This window comes from Leptonotus elevatus, chromosome 14 (assembly GCF_054856555.1).
Source record: "Leptonotus elevatus isolate MCC_2025b chromosome 14, RoL_Lele_1.0, whole genome shotgun sequence".
In the NCBI taxonomy this organism is placed as follows: domain Eukaryota; kingdom Metazoa; phylum Chordata; class Actinopteri; order Syngnathiformes; family Syngnathidae; genus Leptonotus; species Leptonotus elevatus.
Window position 1 is genome coordinate 3242376 of NC_141252.1, and position 19247 is coordinate 3261622.

Below are 19247 nucleotides of genomic sequence, written 5' to 3' on the forward strand. Positions count from 1 at the left end.
AAGGGTTTGTAAAAATAAAATAAAACAATTTGATGTATTTGACAGAGATCAGCAGTGTGATGGAAGAGTCCAGGGTTTTGAATAAAAGCTGGTTTATATTTAGGGTTTCCCGCCAGAGGTAGTCTTTTGAGTTAGGGTTTCAATTCCAGGTTAAAGGGGAAGTCAATAATATGTTCAATGCAGCCCCACTAGTCCAAATACTGTATTCTGGTTAATATTGCGTTAGTGAAATATGAGTTAAGCAGCAAAATCCAACAATTTGTATCCATCTCAGGGCGGCGGCCATTTTGCCACTTGCTGTCGAGTGAAAATGACATCACAGGTCTCAGGTAACAACCAATCACAGCTCAGCTTCAGAAAACAGTTGAGCCGTGATTGGTCGTCGCCTGAGCCCTGAGCAGCTGTGATGTCATCTTCAGTCGACAGCAAGTGGCAAAATGGCGCGATGGATAAAAACAGCTGGATTTTGCTGCTTAACTCATATTCCACATATGTAATATTAATCAGAATGTCACGTTTTAGACTCGTGAGGTCACATGTAACATATTGTCAAGAAACATTTAAGGTTGACTTCCACTTAAGGTTTCAAACAAGAGTTCATATGGAATAGTACAAGAGCAGCAAGCCGACGGGTTCTGCCGGTCTTGTTTGCGTGAGATTTATTCGAGTTTCTTTTCTCCCGCTGCGTTCGGTGCTGTAACGGCAAAGATGTTTTAGAAATTAAGGTCTTGGTCCAGCTGGACCCGCCGTCCCTCAAGTGCTGTGAGTCAGTCTTTCCACAGCACTTTCCACCAGCCGTACAGTCGTCATTCACTTTAACTGTGCTACCAAACTTTATGTCTTCACTTTCCAAGGGAACCAAAGTAACAGATCCGTACTGTATCGGGAAAGGCAGAGTTTTAGAAACGTTTTCAACCGTACCAAGGCTAACGGAACCGTACCAGTTTGTAGGAACTGTGTTATGGGGATTCTTGATCGTGTTTTATAAATTCCGACCGAATGTGAAGCAGCGACTGTGTCTGGATGTGATTGGCTGAGCAAACCAGGGGGTGGGGCTACCGCACCCGAGGACGGTGGGGAGAGTGAGCTCGTATTTGAAAACAATTGGAAAAATCTTAATGATCATGTGAGCGTTGACTACAAAAAAAAAAAAAAAAAAACTGAAATCAGTAGATCCCAAATGAGCGTTTCCCGTACTGTACTGAGAGGGATATTTTTGTCAATATATCGTCCCGAAACTAATTTATACAAACCGCTACAGTTCTTTATCATTGGTGCAGTTTTCTGCCTTGGACAGAGTGAGTGTTTGCTAGTGAACTCTTTAGCTAGTGTTAGTGGCTTTTACTTATGCCTTATATGATTCCTCCTAATCATATTTACGTACCTACTGGTGAAATTATGGATTTACCCCTTTTAACTGTCTGGACTGTAGCAAATTGTAGAAATTGCGTTAACATTGATATTTTTTATTTTATGTATTCATCTATTTTATTTCATTTTTATTATTGTCATTATTTTCATTATTATTATTATTATTTTAATGATAATGTAAAAAAAAAATGCATAAAAGTGTTCTTGCTAAAAGGGGGAGATTTGGTCCGTCACAATGGTCTTTTAATTTTTTATTTTTAATCATTATTATTGAATTTATTTATTTATTGTATTGATAATGTAAAAAATATATCTATAAAAGTGTTCTGGCTGAAAGGAGAAGGATTGGTCTGTCACGATGGTGTTTTTCTTTTTCTTTTTTAATATATATATATTTGTTATTATTTGTTATTATTACTATTATTATTATTATTTTATGTCATTGATAATTTAAAATAATTGTATAAAAGTCTGTTGGCTGAAAGGGGTAGGGTTGGTCTGTCATGATGGTGTTTTTTTTTTTTGTATTATTTTAAAAATTATTTTATAAATTTTTTAAAATGTCATTGATAATGTAAAACTTTTTTTTTTTTTATATTAGTGTTCTGGCTGTAAGGGGGAGGGTTGGTGGGGGTCTTGTTTACCCGGGCCACCCCTCAGAGAGCGTCTCCTGGGCCGCTTCCCACTTCCTGCTGCCTGTCTGGTCGGCCACCTCGGCCTGACACCAGGAGCACATGCCAAAAGACTTATTGGCCCACTTTAAGGGACCTATGGGAGGTGAGGAGCAAAGTTGGGACTGTGGCTGCGGGGTGCTTTAGTTAGTGTTAGAACTGGTTTTGTAGAGCAATAAGGAGGAGAGCCAGGGGGGGGGGGGTCAGGATTTTTTTGTTTTGTTTTTAATAAAGCTCTCAGCCTTCTCGTTCATCATCCCCCTCCGCCTCCACCCGCCCATCCATCCACTCTCCCCTGAGTGCTTACAGCTGCAAGGATAGAGTTTGGAGGGAGGGCAGGATTTTTTAAAAAACATTTTTTTTGGGGGGGGGGGGCTTCTTGTAGCGGAACAGACTCAGCACAGAGAGCCCCCTTCATGAAGTCACATCTGGAGCTTTCCCAGAGAGCTCAACGGAGCGCGCAGCCTAATGAAAGTCTTAAGTTATGTAATTGAGCTCTTCCATGATGCGCGCCAGACGGCACTGTTGTCGGCGCAGGATGTTGGTGAGGGGGGGGGGGGGGGGGGTCGGTGGGGGGGTGGGGGGGGCAAGTGTATTCGGAACCAGATCTGACTGTTGCGTTGTCACTTGTCTATAACCGTCGTGGTGCTAACGTGCCACAATTGACTGTTGCGCGGTTCAAGTCAGAATTGGAAACTATTTTCTCTCCCCCACCCTCCATGAAATTGCAAACAACCCCCGCACAAAATACAGAAACATGTGCTCTTGTTACGTAAGTTTTTGTTGCCCTAAGACAAGATGTAACTTAAGTACAGCCCACGGCCCGTCATTCTGCCGAGAGAGGCTTTGGCTAGCTCGCCAAAAAGTAACTTGTGACTTTACTGATTGCTTGATTTTAAAAGTAACTAACTCAGATTACAAGTTTCTTTACAAAGAAAAATGAAAGATATCCTCTTTTACGTGACATAATTGATTTTATAGTTATAAAAAAACAAGTCTTTCTGAATTTGACTGGACATTAATAGTCTACTTGTTTTTATTCATAAATAAATACATTGTAAAAGGCAATGTTTTTTTAACCTGACATGTTTAACTGCTAATACTGTAATGCAACGTAATATTTCTACATACATTTTTTATAAAATTCTGAGACCTCCTGCATTAGTTGTAGCCACTTCACACAACTTCGGGACTTCGTAAGCTTGAAGCGTTTCTTCAAATTTCATGTATTGTTTTAAAGCTAGACAAAACTTTGTCGACAGTGCACATTGTACAGCCATAATCGATCACGATCATATTTTCATCTTCAGCTCGTCAACATGTACTTCCTGCTTGAAAACACGAACGTCTGTCTACTTCTTTTATTGTTATGTACACGTGAGACGTTAACGTGCTGAAATTGTGACTTGCCGCACTGTGACTTGTGATGTCACTCCCCCCAGCAAACATGACCTCATCCCATAATGCTTGAAAATGTAAATCAGTTGTTTGTTGTGTGCCTCTTGGCTAGTCAAAGGGTCGATTTTACTTCCTTAATTGGATTATTTCTTAACTATTGCTTTTGTTGCATGTGTCATACAAGTGAAAAAAAGAACCAAAGCACTGTTTGTTTTGGGCCTGGGCCACGCTCTGCAGATGTGCTGGGGGAGGAGGGGCGTTATGCAAGACTTGAAACTGTTTGGTGGTGGTGGAGGAGGAGGAGGAGTGATGATTCGAGGGCCGAGCCGGCCCCTTTGGGTCCATATGGTCCGACTTTGCTTCTTGGCTCTAATTGTCAGCTAATGTATATTTGTTATTATCTGGCCCCTCCATCTCCTTTATGGACGGGAAGGCGAGGCGGCGGCTGACAAGCGGGGTGGGTGGGGGGGGGGGGTTGGAATGGTGCCACAAAATGTGGGCCGCCAACGACGACACTTTATACGTCAACAGGTTTGAGCTAGGTGTTCATTTCAGGAGCCTGCTCCCTCGCCGAAGGTAAATCAAAGCTGTGGAACATATGGATGGACATGAAAAAGTGTGCTGTACATAAAAACAATAAAACACCTTTTAAAAACATGCGGTAATAACAATTGAATATAATAAAAAATAAACAGTTTGCACGTCACCATTTCATTGTCATGGGAAACATGGCGGACACAAATGCAGGACAATAAGGCAGTGCAACAGGAATCGCTTTAATGAAACAAAGGGCTGGACAGGACGTGAATGGACTGGTCACCATGACTGGACTGGTCGTCGTGACTGGACGGGACGGGACTGGACTGGTCGCCGTGACTGGATGGGCGAGAATTGACTGGACGGGACGTGACTGGACGGGACATGACGTGACTGGACTGGTCGCCATGACTGGACGGGACTGGACGGGACTGGACGGGACGTGACTAGACTAGTTACCATGACTGGACGAGACGTGATTAGACTGGTCGCCATGACTGGACGTGACGTGACTAGACTGCTCGCCATGACTGGAAAGGACGTGACTATACTGGAACAAGTGTGACGTGACGAGACCTAACTTGCCTTAACTTGGCTAGCTGTGTAGTGGCTATGGCTTGGCTGTGACAAAGAGGTAACTGTGACAAAAAACTTTGTGACGGAGACTTCGCTGTGACGGAGAGGGCGCGTATCTTGAAAAATAAGTAAGCCAGGTCGCTCCAAATCTGTACTTTGGACAAAAAGGTGGCTAGTTTGTTAGCATTGGTGGTTCACATTGACAAAAAAAAAATCTGATTTGACTTTCTGTATGAACTCAAACGTCCAAAATGGCGGATCACCTTTGCACTTGTATTACATCCTGTCATAATCAGAAGCTTGTACTGGATGTAGATTTATTTTTTATTTTTTTACTTTTTGCAATGTGCTAGCATGTTATACCGTAATTGCCCAACTTGAAAAAAGAAAAAGAAAAAAGGAAGTGTGTTAGGGACATTTTTAATGACAAACAAAGCATCACATTTACATACTGTAACAATGGTGATTAAGTCATTAAGCAGAGTATAGCATTTTTGGGTTTTGTACACACACGCACACACACGCAAGCGTTTGGCGAGCTGTTGATTTAATAAACCCGCTGACGTGACGCAAAGGCCTTTTGTGCGCTCTAATTCTTTCTGTGCGGCGCTTGCGGCCCGGCTGCAGCGTGTTGTAGCAGGAGAGAAGCAGCAGGTCTGACGGGTTTTCTCATCTTATCTGACATCCATGCATGCATAGACGATGGAAGAGGAGGAAGTCTTGAGGAATCTCAGCTCAGCAAAAAACAAAAAAAGGCTCAGAGAGAAGCCTTTTACAAAATAAATAATTTTTATCAAACAAAACTAAATTAATTTAGTTTATTAAAAATAAAAATACTGTATTTTTTACAACATAATTTCTTTTCTTTTTTTTTACTAAAAATATACAATATGTATACAACAAGGGACAATTTATATCTACCAAAAAAGCAATTTATTATGGTAAAAATGTAGCTTTTTTTATTGAACAAAATACAACTTAATTCTTGGGAAAATGCTACTTAATTGTGGTAAGAGTCCTACTTTTTTCCATGAATAAAACATATTTTTCTTAAAAATATATTAGGGTAAAGGTCTTTTTTTTTATAATAATCATAATTTATTCTGGTAAAAGTATTGCATTTTTACAGTAAAAAAATCTTTGTCAAAAATAAATGTATTTTATTTATTTTTTTAACATTTTTACGTTTATGGGCTGAGGCTGAATGCAGATGTCCCAAAACCTTAAACAAAATAAATATATATATATATACTATAACTTTTTTTAAATAAGAATTGACTCAAATTGACTACATTACGTTATTCCCCTGAGGGAGCCCGACATGGACCGTTAATGTGCCTTTCCTGCTCAGGTGCAGATCTGTGTTCTCGACGTGTGTGCGCGCTTGTCTGAGTGTTTGTTTGAGTGTGCGTTTCCTTGGGAGTGGGTGTGAGATCTGCGGTTTCTCACAGTCCTTCCTTATCTTCGTCTCTCTCTCTCTCTAAACCTCATCCAGCGGATCATTGTGAAATAGACACACACATGCACACACACAGTGAGGCATACAAAGTACACTTTGAACTATTCCCTGACCCCCCCAAGGACACACTGGCGGCTTGTTTACAAAAGCAAAAGCAGAAAATCCATCCTTCTGCTGTGTGTGCCGGCATGTGGCCTGGTTTGATGCTCTGAGTCCGGAGCGGTCCCGACTCCACGGCGACGACTTCCTGCAAAATCTCAAGTGATGCCATCGCATCAATCATAACGGACAAAATGGCCGACTGCACATCTTCAAGAGTATTTATGCCCCAAAAATGTAGCTTTATCAACTAGCTTAGCATTAGTTAGGACAAGGCTAGTAGGGGGGATGGATTTTAAAAGAAAACAACATCCTGGGTTCTGCTGTTGTTATTTTAAACTGGAAAGGAAAACCTGGTAAATTGGGTTTTTCATTTCTTGGACTTGTAAAGTGAGTTTCGCAGTGCAGCCAAATTCTCCAAAAGTCATGGCCGGCCCATTAGCGTCAGATTTTAGCCGCTTGACATTTGTTCAGTGGAACGTCGTGTTTCCACAACCTGTCAAAAACACATCTTGCCCCTCCCACCCCCAACATATGTTTTCCCTTCCTTTCTTACACAGGTCAAGGGTTGCCAATTAGCCGCAGGGAAGAAAAGCACACGTGACACTGGATCCTTGGCGGGGGTCTAATGGCGGTTAACGCGAGGCCTGCCCGGGCGGAGGGCCCTCCGAGTTTTGAGCCCCGAGGATCAGGGAGCGGTCAGCGCTGTTGTCTTGTTGCTGATCTGCAATCAGTCGGCCTGCGGCACACAAAGCCCAGATAACGCCTGACCTTTATTGCCAGCAGACCTGATTACAGCCATGGGGTTATTGCACCCTTGGATTGAGAATAGGTCAGAGGTCATAGTAGTGGAGTTTGCATGCTGGTACAGGCTGGGGCAAAAAAATAATAATTTACTGATGACTTTTTTTGCTTCACTTCCATGGTTTCTACCTTCCATTCCGCGCCGCTATCTTTTAGCCACTAACGCTAATGACTGGTACCATGTTATACAATTTGACTGCGGTATTAATAAGCGATTTTGTTTTTGTGGCGTATTAAACATCATTTCTGTATGGTGTTGTTGATGGTGGCGTCATTAGTCATGATTGCAATATAAACTACGATCAAGCTAGCTTCCAGTGGAAAAATCAAAATGGCTGCCTTGACTTCTTTCCACTTAATTTCGAAAGGAAAGATTTCTTCCTTCACTTAAACTTTTCTGCCTTCTTTGCTACGTTCCTGTCTCCCTTCCTTCCTTTCTTTCTGAACTCTTTCCTGCCTTCAGCCATGTTGTTAGCATTAGCACGATCACAACTCAACATGTCGTCCACGCCTATTTTGCATGCACTCGTGAATGGAGGCCCGCACAGAGTACATCGTCACCCACATGTTGGAAAGTGACAGAAAGAAGTCATGGACGCTTTGTTTTTGTTTTTTTGACACTTATCAAAGTGAGATGCAGACAAAAAAGCCACTTCCTGGTGTCAAGGTGCACCACGCAAACAGGAAGCAGCCGTCTTTCATGTCCTGCTCGACAACCCACACGAGCCACTTTTACGTCACGTTATTAAAATTACTGAGATGTCAACATGGGTGCATTTAACAAATACTTTTCCTCACTTTTCATTTTGGTTTTTATCTTTTTTTTTTTCTTACCTTATTTGTGAAGCCTGCTCGTGTGCTTCATTAGCTTGGCTGTCTAATCATGGCTTTTTCTTTTTTTTTACGGTTTATCTATAAATTGCTATTTGTATTTCAAAAACCACCAGATTATTATTATTATTATCATCATCACCATTATTATTATTATAAGTGTTTTGGCTAAAAAAGTATGCATGAAAAAACAAACTGAGAATGTGATATATTTACATTAAGTGGAAATATTATTTTTTTATTATTATTAACTATGTTTGATTATATATTAAATGTTTGACATGCATTTTACATTATAACATAATAATTCAATTTATCATCAATTTAACATTTTTCTCTAATAGTGATTTTACCCATTTTAAATATCTAAAGAAACATTTCTGTACTCTGAATATAATAAGATTTTTTGAGATGAAATATTATTTAAAAATTTAGGTTGTCATCATTAAAAACTTGCAAATATTAAGAATATTTTACTTTTCAAATATTGGAATTTTGATTTGAGAAAAATTTGTACTCTGACAATTACCGTGTAGTAATCATCATCAGTATCATCATCACAATATAGTTAGTTTGGCCAATTTTTTGTGAGAATTCATTAGGAATTTGTACAAAAACATATGATACATAAAATGGCAACCATCTCATGGTCATGGTAGCGTGGAAAATATTCATAAAAAATATTAAAATAGTTTTTACATTTATTCGTATGTCAAATATATGATTAAAAACACAATGTTCAACATGTTCAAATTGTACGAAAATGTATAATATATGAAATGGCCATTATTATATTTGTAATAGCGCAAATTCAAAAAAATACAAATAAAAAAAGTAAAAATGTCATGAACAGTAAAATACTGATTACAATATTTATTAGTAATTTTACTTTATGATAAAAAATACTAATATGTTCTTTTTCCCCAAGCCAAGTCATTTCTCAAGAATTTTAGAAGGAAATTATACAAAAACTGTGATAATGTCAACGCCATGTGGTTAGCGTAACGTGGGAATATCGGGAGACGAGTCGTGATTATGAGGCGTGTGCGTGCGTGCGTGCGTGCGTCGAGGAGGCATGCAGGCAACAAGGAGAGGCCTTCATGGGTCAGCTGTGCCGGGTCAGCACCCTCCATTGTGCAAAGGGGAAGGGAGCGTTCCTGTTCCGGCTCCTTTGGCGCAATCCGAGAGAAGATAAACACACGCCAGCCGATGAGAAACCAAAGCACATGTTTTAGGGGAAAAGCTGGAGAGCTGAGTGGGAATACAGCATTCGGTACACCTGATTAAGCAGGGGTGTGCACACTTTTGTGCTCAAGGGCCTCATTGGATTGTTAGAATAGCTGTTTGTGGATGACGTGAATAAAAAGGACTTTAGAGTGTATGTCAAATATGTCAAATGGTCAGATTTTTTTTCTCATTCTAAAAAATTTACGAAAGGAACAGGTCTTCCTTACGTGGCACCTGGACCCCACTTTTCCCACCCCAGTGATAAAGTGTCCCGTGGGTGTCGATCGAGCGATGTTTGAGTTGAGAATCAATAGCGACCATGTTTATTCTACGCTTACTGGGAATACCGTTAGCTAAACTAGGCTAACCTCGCCGTCATTGATCGCCAATCAATACGCTAACGTGTACTTTAGAGCCGAGAGTTTATCACCAGACGGGTCAGTCGCCTCCACGCCGCTCGCCAATCAACTACCGCTGCCGTGAAACACCCCACAAAGTGCTACGCTGGACATTTTCATACTAGGTGTTAGCGTATGTCGCAAAGACTATCCAACCTTGGCGAGTAGCAAAACACTTTTTTGTGTGAGATGTGTTAGCACAAATCACTCACCTTTATGCAAGCACAATTTTGCGCAAGATGCTAGCCTATGTTGCGAAGACTATCCAACTTCAAAACACTTTTTTGTGCGACATGTGGTAGCATATTGCTAATCTTTATGTAAGCACAATTCGCAAAGACTATCAAACCTGGCAAACATCATAGACCAATTCTATGCTAGCGTTTAGTAGTTTCGGCAAAAACTAAGCACATTTGCACATGAGATGTTAGCATATATCTGTCTTTATGAAGCCATTTTTAATTAGTTAGTTGATATGGCAAACACTAAGCACCTTGTCATGCGAGATGTTAGAATATGTCACATAAGACGATCAAACGTGGCTAGCTAGCATCCAAACGCATTTTTCTTGTGAGATATTAGTAAATGTCGCAGACTAAGCACATTTTCATGCAAGATGTTAGCATATGTCACATAACCTGGCTAGCAGCAAAACATTTCCAAGCAAGACATTAGCATATGCCACAAAACAATGGGAGCACATTTTCCTGTGAGACGTCAGCATACGTAGCAGCGTAGGCGAATTTTCAGGTTTGATGATAGCATTTATCGGAGAGCATCTCTTGATGATGACTGATGCTATCATATGTCACAAACTTTATCCAAGCGTGTTTTATTGAGATGTTCACAAAGACTTTGTGGGGACATTTTTATGTGGGGTGAAAATTTATCAAACATGCGTAGCATCAAACACAGTCAGGTGAGAAGTTGGCTCTTCTTTCTTTTTCTTTTTACGTTGGCGTATGCCATGGACTTTATCCCATTTTTTTTTTATTGGGATATGTACTTTTAGCTGAGAACATTTTGATGCTAGATGTTAGCATCTGCGACATGCTAACAACTTTAACATTTTCATGTGAAATAATTGAATACGTCGCAAAGACTATTGAATTTGGCGAGCATAAAATAATTTTCATGTTGTCAATATGTTGCCGACCTTCTATGCACATTGTCATGAACGTGCAAGCAGATCTCACAAAGACAAACAAAACTGACGGGCATTCAATCGGGTTGGAAGCTATTTGTTTGGTCATTCATTTCAATTGGCAAAGAAGCATTTTGATCCATGTTTGTTGTAGTGATCGGTCTACCTGCGGGTGTCAGGTGGTCGCCAAGGACTACATGAGTAGGCTGTAGGCCTGTTCTAAAAATAGCTTACCGGCAATGGTATATTGTGATTTTCAATATTGATGCGTTTTCTAATGACTGTATCAGTGACTTCACATAAATGAATATCAATGTATTAATACCCTTGTTGAAGATAATTTGAGCAAATTTGTTATTTTAGAAGTGTTTATCAAACTAGTAGCCCTTCATATTAATCGGTCGGTCGCTCCCAGTTTCAAAAAGGTTGATGGCCCCTGCTAGCATAAGCGTATGTTGCCCAAGTCTATATTTGCCGTGGCAAAATGCGACTCAAATTCACAATGTTTAGGTCCCAAAGTTCCGTCATTTTTCAACATTCCAACACAACGCAGACACACCTACTCCACTTTTTCCGAAAAAATACGGGGTTTATTGACTTTGAACTGCAATCAATACTTTACAAAAAAGAAAGAGGCAACAGCACAGGACTGTAGTGACAAACATGGCTGGAAAGAAATACATTCAACAGTTTTTGTCGTTTTACGTTCTTTGTGTCCCAAAAAGTAAACAAAAAAATAATAATCTTTTTTTTAACAAAACGTGTGAAGGCAACATGGGGGAAAAAAAACAGGTCCTCCATCGTCCTTAGCTACCTGGAATGTACGCAAACGAGGCACTTGAACTCAATTTTCCTCAAGCTATTTGGTCACAGCAGACTGGGTGAAGAGGAGGAACGCTACCCCAAAAAAACGAAAGAAAAGGTCTTAAAAGCACCCGAGTTACTTCTCGAAAGCACTCGAAACGTGTGTGGGTGTGGGCGGGGGCGGGAAGACCACGTTTGTTCCGGTGGAATTGCAGTTACAAGGGAAGACGTGAAATAAATAATCCAAAACGGCATTTTTTTCCTTGTCGCAGTTTAAATTATTTTTGACAAAAAAAAAAGTGTAGTTGCAGAAGAAGTACAATATATTAAACTGTGGAAAAAACAAAAGAAAAACAAAGGAAACTGACAAAATGTCTTCACAATCTTTAGATTAATATGGAAGATCATAATTTAACATAAAAGAAAATATATTCTATTGTTCATTATCCAGATAAATACAAAAATTAAACAACAAAAAACAAGGGAAAAAAACGCATATAATCACCAATAAATATGTTCTGATAAGTTAAATAAGCAGTGACAAGCAAAAAAAAAAACCTTCTGTCTAGAAAGTTCTCAAATAATATTAATAATAATAATAATAGTAACCATAATAATAACATTACTAAAAAATAATTATCAAAAGGAAGAAGAGAGAGCTTGGAGATCTTGTCAAGTGAGGTGGCCAATAATGATCAGCTTAATCAAGATAAAGAGGAAAAAAGAAGAAGCCAGTGACCAGCAACAGGATGAAAAAAAAAAATAAGGGTTGGGGGGGGGGGGGGGGGGTGTTAGTGACCAACTTCCAGTTCAAAGTCCTTCCTGCAGACTCACCCTACATCACAATTAGATAAGCACAGTAGTCCATTCACCCCCACGCAAAACACACAAACCCCGTCCCCTAGGCACTTTCTCTTTGCATTTCAATTGATTAAATTTTCATTTATTTTTTTTTACAACTTTTCATATCTTTTCAGGGTTGTGTGTTTTTTGTTTGTTCTGGTTTTTGGGTGGTGAGGTGGGGGCTAGGAGGGGGGGTGGCTAGTGCAATACAGTCCCCCCCCCCCCCCCCCCCGTTTTGTTTTCCAAGGCCACTTGTGCTGCTACACATTCAAGAGCAAAAAAATTGACGAAGAAAGAACAAAAAATAATGTTTAAGAGTCAATTCTCACAATTTTCGGTTCAATTCCTTTCTGGTGGTTTTTGCTTCTTCTTTTTTGGCACCGTGACACATGGCAGGGCACTTTTTCTTTTTGTGTTTACTTCCTTAAAACAGAATAAACTAACTGTGTGCAGATTATCAGGGATGAAATGATTTGCTGATGGTCCCTAAACTTGTGCTGTTTCCAAACTGAGGCACGGGGGGCCCGAAATGGTTCGCGATGACTATTTGGGTCGCCAGGTTTCCGAAATAGAGGCACAAAAAGGATTCACGAGTCACTTTTTGGCGTGATGTGGTTTTCCAAACTGAAGCTCGCGGGCCCAAAATGGCTCCTGGGTCACCTTTTTTTGGGGTCCCAAATGAGTTCAGAAATCTCTTTTTTGAGACGCCCGGTTACCCAAACTGAGTGACAGGAGGACCAAAAATAGTTTGTAGATTAGCTGGTTTAACAAACTGAGGCACAGAATGGGTCCTAGGGTCACTTTTTTTAATTGAGCTTTTCTTAACTGAAGTCAAGAGTTGAAATTGGTTTGCAAAGGACATTTTTGGTCACCCAGTTTCATTAACGGAGGCCCCGAAATGTTACGTGGGTTACCAAGTGAGTAACTTATTTGGGGTGCCCAGAAGCTCAGGGCTGAAAACGGTTTATAAAAGACTTTTTTGAATCGTCCTATTACTCAGACTGAGGCAAAGGTGCCTGAGAATGGTTTGTGGGTTACCGGGTTTTCCAAACTGAGGCTTAGGGGCCCAAAATGGTTCGTAAGTCACTGGGCCTCTGAAACTGAGGTTTGGGGCGGTTTCAAGATCGTTGAGTCTCTGGGGCCCAAAATGGTTGGCACTTTTGTTGAGGTTCAGGGCCCCAAACGTGGTTGTATGTAATGTTTGAGGGCCGGGTACCCTAATCGGTTTGCCAGTCACTTTCTTTTAGGTTTCCCAAACTGAGATCTGGAGTGCCCACTTGTTCTGGATTGTAGATTGTCAGAGTAAAATAATCAAAAGGTTTTGGGCAGTGAGTCTTGGGTGTTAAACTTCACACCTCTGTCGTGGCTGGCGACGCCCCGCCCGTGAATTCCCAAAGTCCCGGGGCAACTTCAAACCCCCCATCCCGCATACCTTACACACAGGACACCAAGCAGGTAAAAAGGCGGGAAAAAGACAGCCTATAGATGGCCGGTGTGTAAGGCGGCAAACGCTGGGGGGGAATCCTGCCCTGACTGACTACATCCGATCCAGGGCCTTGGGACCCGCTCTCCTTGTGTCAAAAAATACAAAGGAGCAAGATAAGGCGTGCCGTCTAGTCGTCTGAGATGGAGAGGCGGCTGAAGATGGGGAGTCGGCGGGTGGTGTCGAGCGTGGGCGACTCTGAGCCACTCAGGCTGCTGCCGGAGCTGCTCTGGTAGCCCTCCTGGTCCGAGAGGGAGTCCTGCGGGCTGGACGGGGACTCGAACATCTGGGGCGACTCCAGCATGGGTCGGAAGTAGTAAGGCCCGTTGGTGGGGGAAGGCGGCGCGCCGTTGCCGATCTCCGGGGCCAAGGGGACGCCGCCTAAGCTGGGCCCGAAAAGGTTGGCCAGCTCCTGGCTGGAGTAGGTGAAGGGGTTGCTGCTGGGCCAGTCGGGCACGTCGTCGGGGAAGAACATTGGCGGCGGGGTGACGGACGTCGGGCTGTCGCGGAGACCCGCCGAGCTGGGGAAGCCCGCGAAGCTGTAGCTGTGCTGCAGCCGGGGCCGCTCCGCCTCGCCCGAGGACAAGGAGGAGCAGGAAGACTGGGACGAGCCGTTGCTGGATTTGAGCGGGGGTCCGCGGCGCTCGTCGGCGTTGTGGATGAAATGGCAGCGGGGCCCGTAGGGGCAGAAGCCGATGGTGTGGAAGGTGCGGCACAGCTCCGTCTTGTACTTGGGGTGGCGGCTCAGGCTGCGCAGTTCGTGGATGCCGTGCGCAAACTGGCACTTGTCGCCGTACTTGCACGCGCCGTTCTCCTCGAAGGGCCGGCACAGCTCCGTCTTGTAGCGGCTGGAGTTCACCTGGCCGCCCGTGGGGCTGGCCGGGCCCAGGCACTTGTGGAGGAGACGCTCGCCCGTCTCAGAGAAAGAGCGGTCGCGCAGCCGCAGCTGGTTCTCCTTGTTGTTGCCGCCGCCGCCGAGCCCCGTGATGAGCGGCGAGTGCTCGGCCACCTTCAGGCTGTTGAGGAACTGGTTCTGGTTGAACTTTGTGCTGCCGCTGCTGACCGAATGCCGCCGCTGGTACACCCCGGGGGAGCCCACCGCCTTCCTGTCCAGCAGGGCGCCGGAGACGTTGGCATGCGGGGCTGCCAGGTTGCCGTTGTAGCCCAACAGCTTGTTATTCTGCCAAGACACAGACACAACACTTTTATTAGCCAAGGATTTCGCCGACTCGAAATTTGACCAGTGTTAAACCAAGTCGGGTGTCATTTTTAGCGGTAATTACAGTATTGGGCCACAATGGTGCAGTGGCGCTGTATCACAAACACGTGCGCGCTGCTGCTAAAACCCTCGAAGAAGAGGAGCCGCAAATGCAGATGTTCTTTCTTACTGCAAATATGTCAGACAATTTTGTGGATATTCTAACAACTAAGTATTGTTTGTTTGTTTGGTTTCTTTTGGAGCATCTGGTTTCTAAGAAACATTTAGCCTTACTTGAGCCAATTCCAGCTGACTCGAGAGTCTTCAATGGACCTAACATGAACGTTTTGGAGATGTGGGAGGAAACCGGAGTGCTAACCACTCCCCCAGAATGCCAGCAGACCTAATTGATGTTGGAAATCGCCATAGTTTATAAGTCACAAGTCAGAAACAGTAAAAGAATTACATAACACTGTGGTCTAAAAGTGACAAAAAATTTTTTTTTAAAACAGTCCTATCTTATTTGTGTTTTTCATTTTCCGCATTGGGCTACAAGGAGTGCAAGAGGACATTTTACAAATAAATGCTCTGCCTCCCGGCTGTAAAATGTGTCAATGAATCGTTCAAACACCACCAGGGCCCAATTTAGTCGCGTTAAAGTTGTTTAACTTTATGTTAAACTGCGCACATGCACTTTTTCTATATTTACGTTTGCATCAAAGAAGGTTCCTGCATATCTAGTTAGTAATATTATAGATGTTTTAAAAAAATATATAGAAAATTGGTCAAGAACAAGAAAATGCATGTAAATAATACATAAACGGTGTTTGTACCAGTGGTGGGTAACGTCACACCACTGATCAGATTGGTACCACGTTTGCCTCCATTAGAACCAGGAAAAACCCTGTTAGCTTTTTTTTTGGGGGGGGGGGGCAGAGCGGATGCAGGGCCGTATAGAAGAACAGCAGCTGGTTTGGCTCGTTGCCCTGGTTAGGAATGTGTGGCTGCTCTCAGTAGAATAGAGCACATGAGCTGAGAGGGAAGGCCAGCAGGCCCACAAAAGAGGCGGCATCGCTTTACAAAGACAAAGTGACGCTGAGAAGCATGGAGGGGGGGGGGGGGGTAAAACAGTTTAAGGGGAGAAATTGGAGGGAAATCACACACACATGAAACAAACACGTTCGAACGTTTTTGTGTGTGTGTTTTATTTTGCTGTGGTGGACGCATTTTTAAAACGGTTTAATCCGCGCCAAGCAAATCTGGTGGATGATTACGCGACCATGTGGCCTATTCGGGATCGGATTATTATTATTTATTTTTTTTGTACTCGTTCACGTGTAACGAGCACGCTTACCTCCACTTTTAACGTTTAGAAACGACTATACAGGGCATGCTAACAAAACAGGAGCACTCTATTCATGGGGAAATGACGCGTGAAGTTGGTTCAAAAGTAGAGCACGGATGAAGAAATCACAACGTGGGCGGCGAGCGATGCATTCCTCCACACAAGCAAGCCAAGAGAAAGAAAAAAAAAAGTTACCTTATTGATTGCTTCGAAGTCGAAGAAAGGCGACACCACAGCTGTGGTCATCTTTGCAGCGACCAACTCCCCAACAAGTTGCAAAACAAACAAAACGAAACAAAAGAAGCCCAACCAAACCAGAATGATTGGAAGTTTCCGCACGCGGACTTGTTGCCGGACCGAGCGCGTGTGCGTGACTTTGCGGATCCCCTGCTTGCGTGTGCGCGTGTATGTGTGTGTGTTATTGACCCTGCACAAGTTGTTCCCCCAGTGGCCCGCGCTCGATTCGACATTTGCCTTATAATACTGCAGCAGGAGGAGCCTCGAGCGCGGGGCGTCAACTTTCTGTGTAACTTTTTCACCCCCCCCCCTCCTTTCTGCTCCTCTTCCCCTCCTCGTTTCGTTTCTTTCTTTCTTCTTCGTCGCCACCCTCTCTTCTATCTCCTTTACTACGCTTCCCTCCCTGAAACTTTCTACTCAGACTGCACGCAGCCGCGAATGCACATTTGCGACGGAAATATGTTTACGACACGCCGTGTGAGACAAAACACATTCCAACAGCGCAACACACATTACGAGTCAACTTGGTAACATTTGATGGCTTAAATAACCAATAATGAGGATTCTCTCTCCCCTACCTCTAACTTTTGAAATAACAGTGTTACGTTTATAACTGAGGGCAATGCAATTATTGTGCTATTATAGTTTGTCTGAGAGTAGTTGCCGTACAACTCTCGCAACTCTCCCCCCCCCCTCCTTTTTTCTTCCACTTCCTGTTTGTACGGAACTGATTGTGGAATCTTAATATAAATCTAATAATAATTGTAGAAAAAAAAACATTTACAAATCCAATTTCAGTAACTCAAAACCTCTCTTATTTTTTTAGGCAGAACTCAAACAGTACATGAACACAATTTTAGACTCCAAAAACCTGAAAGCAGTCAAGATTGTTGCTTTGTTTTCCCTTTTTAATGTTTTTATTTAACATCTCTCGACCTCTTCTTGTTTTCTTCTATATGCGTTAGTAACTTTGTCAGTTTATTGTATGTGAATGATCATACAAGATCAGTGCATTTACCATTGTAATTTGATTATGCTTAACAAATATTATATATATATATTATATATTGCATGTAGTCTATAATCGGCCACCATACTGTATCACCTGAGACAAATACTAGCCTAAACTACTATAATACCATCTTGTGAATATAACTTTGCAAAGAAGTGTTTTTTTTTATAAAGCATGTTTTAAAGCCTTTTACCATGCCAAGGTAGTTTTTCCATATTAGGTTGCGTTTACCTCTCATTTTGTTCTACCTCCTGTTTTTTTTTTGTTGCAAACAAACTTATTTGCCGAACTTCAACAAGCCACATTTTTGGGGGGCGTATTTCAGTAATCAAGTAAGCCAAGCAGCTCTTGTAAGAAACTTAAGAGTGAGTAACTGGTTAAATAAAAGCACATATTTGGCGCAAATAATGGATTTATCGTGAGCTTTAGCTGTTGTTTACTCTTGTGTGGGAAGCCATAGTGGTTCTCCTCCCCTCGTCAGCCACTCACTGCGCTCTCTCTGTAATTAATTTACTCTTAATTGCTGGACTCTAACATCACTGCAGGGACTTTCCAGCCAAGCCAGTTGGCGGTAACGGCTTCCCAACTTCTCTATTTCACATTTCCCCTCCTTCCCGATAGCCTACAACTTTTTGCACTTCCGATATATTATCGATATTGCACCCTAGACTACTGTCCGATGCCAATATCGATCCGATCCGATATCAGCAAGAGACTTGATCAAATCATGCTATTTGAGCAAAGACCAATAGTCGGCAACAGCAGGCATGAGAAAATACAACCTTGATTCCAAACTTTTGCGTTACATTGACTTGCTTGTATAAGGAAGAAGAAAATATTTCACGCCGCCCCACTCCCCAACCCTTCGCTGTGACTGTAAATAGTGTCATTTGTCTATAAAATTGTTGTAAATACACCTCTGCAGGTGAGCTAATACTCCTGACAATGAGAGCGCCACTGCCACCTACTGTCGTGGATGTGCAAGTACATGTTATACTACTATGTAAAAACAAAATAATAATAAAAGTTTCCTGGGGTCAAACCCCTAATTTTTCCCCTTTTCTAAATAAGTTCCAATATGACAAAACAAAAAGTTTGTTTTTAGGAATAAAGATTCTTGGAAATTAGTGGCCAATGTACATAAACTAGAGCAAGTAATAATGATAAAGTATTTCAAGAATGGTTTTGTCATATTTCATTCTAGAAAAATATTCTCACATGAATACAATCTTTTTTTTCTTTCTTTTTATTTTATTTTAAGAAATTTAAAATATTACAAGAATAAAGTTGTAATTTTTTGATTAATTTAGCCTATAATAAAATGCATTATTTATTTACATTTGTCTTCTGGTTAAACAAAGAAAACAAAAAAAAACCTGTTGAAAAAAAAAAACAATGAAAAAGTAGCAGTCTTACAAGAAAGTTATTTTTTTAAATCTTATTTTTTCCCTCCCTGCAGGCATTTTGCGTCCTTGCCGCCACGTGACGTGGATGTCATTCCATCAGGGAGGACAACCTGATACCTGAGTGAGGTCACCTGATTCAACCACAGTCACACAACAACACTTCGAATAAAGGACGCCAACACCGTGAGTGAAACCTACACAATTGTACGGCGGTCCGCCCCCACCCATCACGCTCCCCACCTCTTTGACGGAGCAGCCAGCGGCCATGTGCAGAGTCAATGTCAGGATTTAGTTACAGCACAGAAAAACGGTGGGGGGGTTCTGAGGATGTCATAGCTGGGGGGAGGGGAGATTTATGAGGGACGTTTATGACTACGCGGGACTGGCCAGGGGAGGTGAGCAAG

General features: G+C 42.1%; 1 protein-coding gene and 1 long non-coding RNA gene across 2 annotated transcripts in view; one reads left to right on the forward strand and one right to left on the reverse strand.

The window, feature by feature from the left end:
• The window catches only part of LOC147162586 (uncharacterized), a 97265-nt gene that overhangs the window by 35522 nt on the left and 42496 nt on the right, over window positions 1-19247 (forward strand). Inside the window, exon 2 of the long non-coding RNA XR_015097005.1 lies at window positions 18897-19026. This is a non-coding gene — a long non-coding RNA (uncharacterized LOC147162586). The remainder of the gene's footprint in view (window positions 1-18896; window positions 19027-19247) is intronic.
• zfp36l1a (ZFP36 like 1 zinc finger CCCH-type a) lies at window positions 11079-16656 on the reverse strand. The gene is made up of 2 exons (XM_086095177.1): window positions 16384-16656; window positions 11079-14825 (listed from the first exon to the last, which is right to left on the reverse strand). Exons 1-2 carry the CDS (start codon window positions 16432-16434, stop codon window positions 13776-13778), a joined length of 1101 nt encoding a protein of 366 aa, XP_085951303.1. The 5' UTR covers window positions 16435-16656; the 3' UTR covers window positions 11079-13775.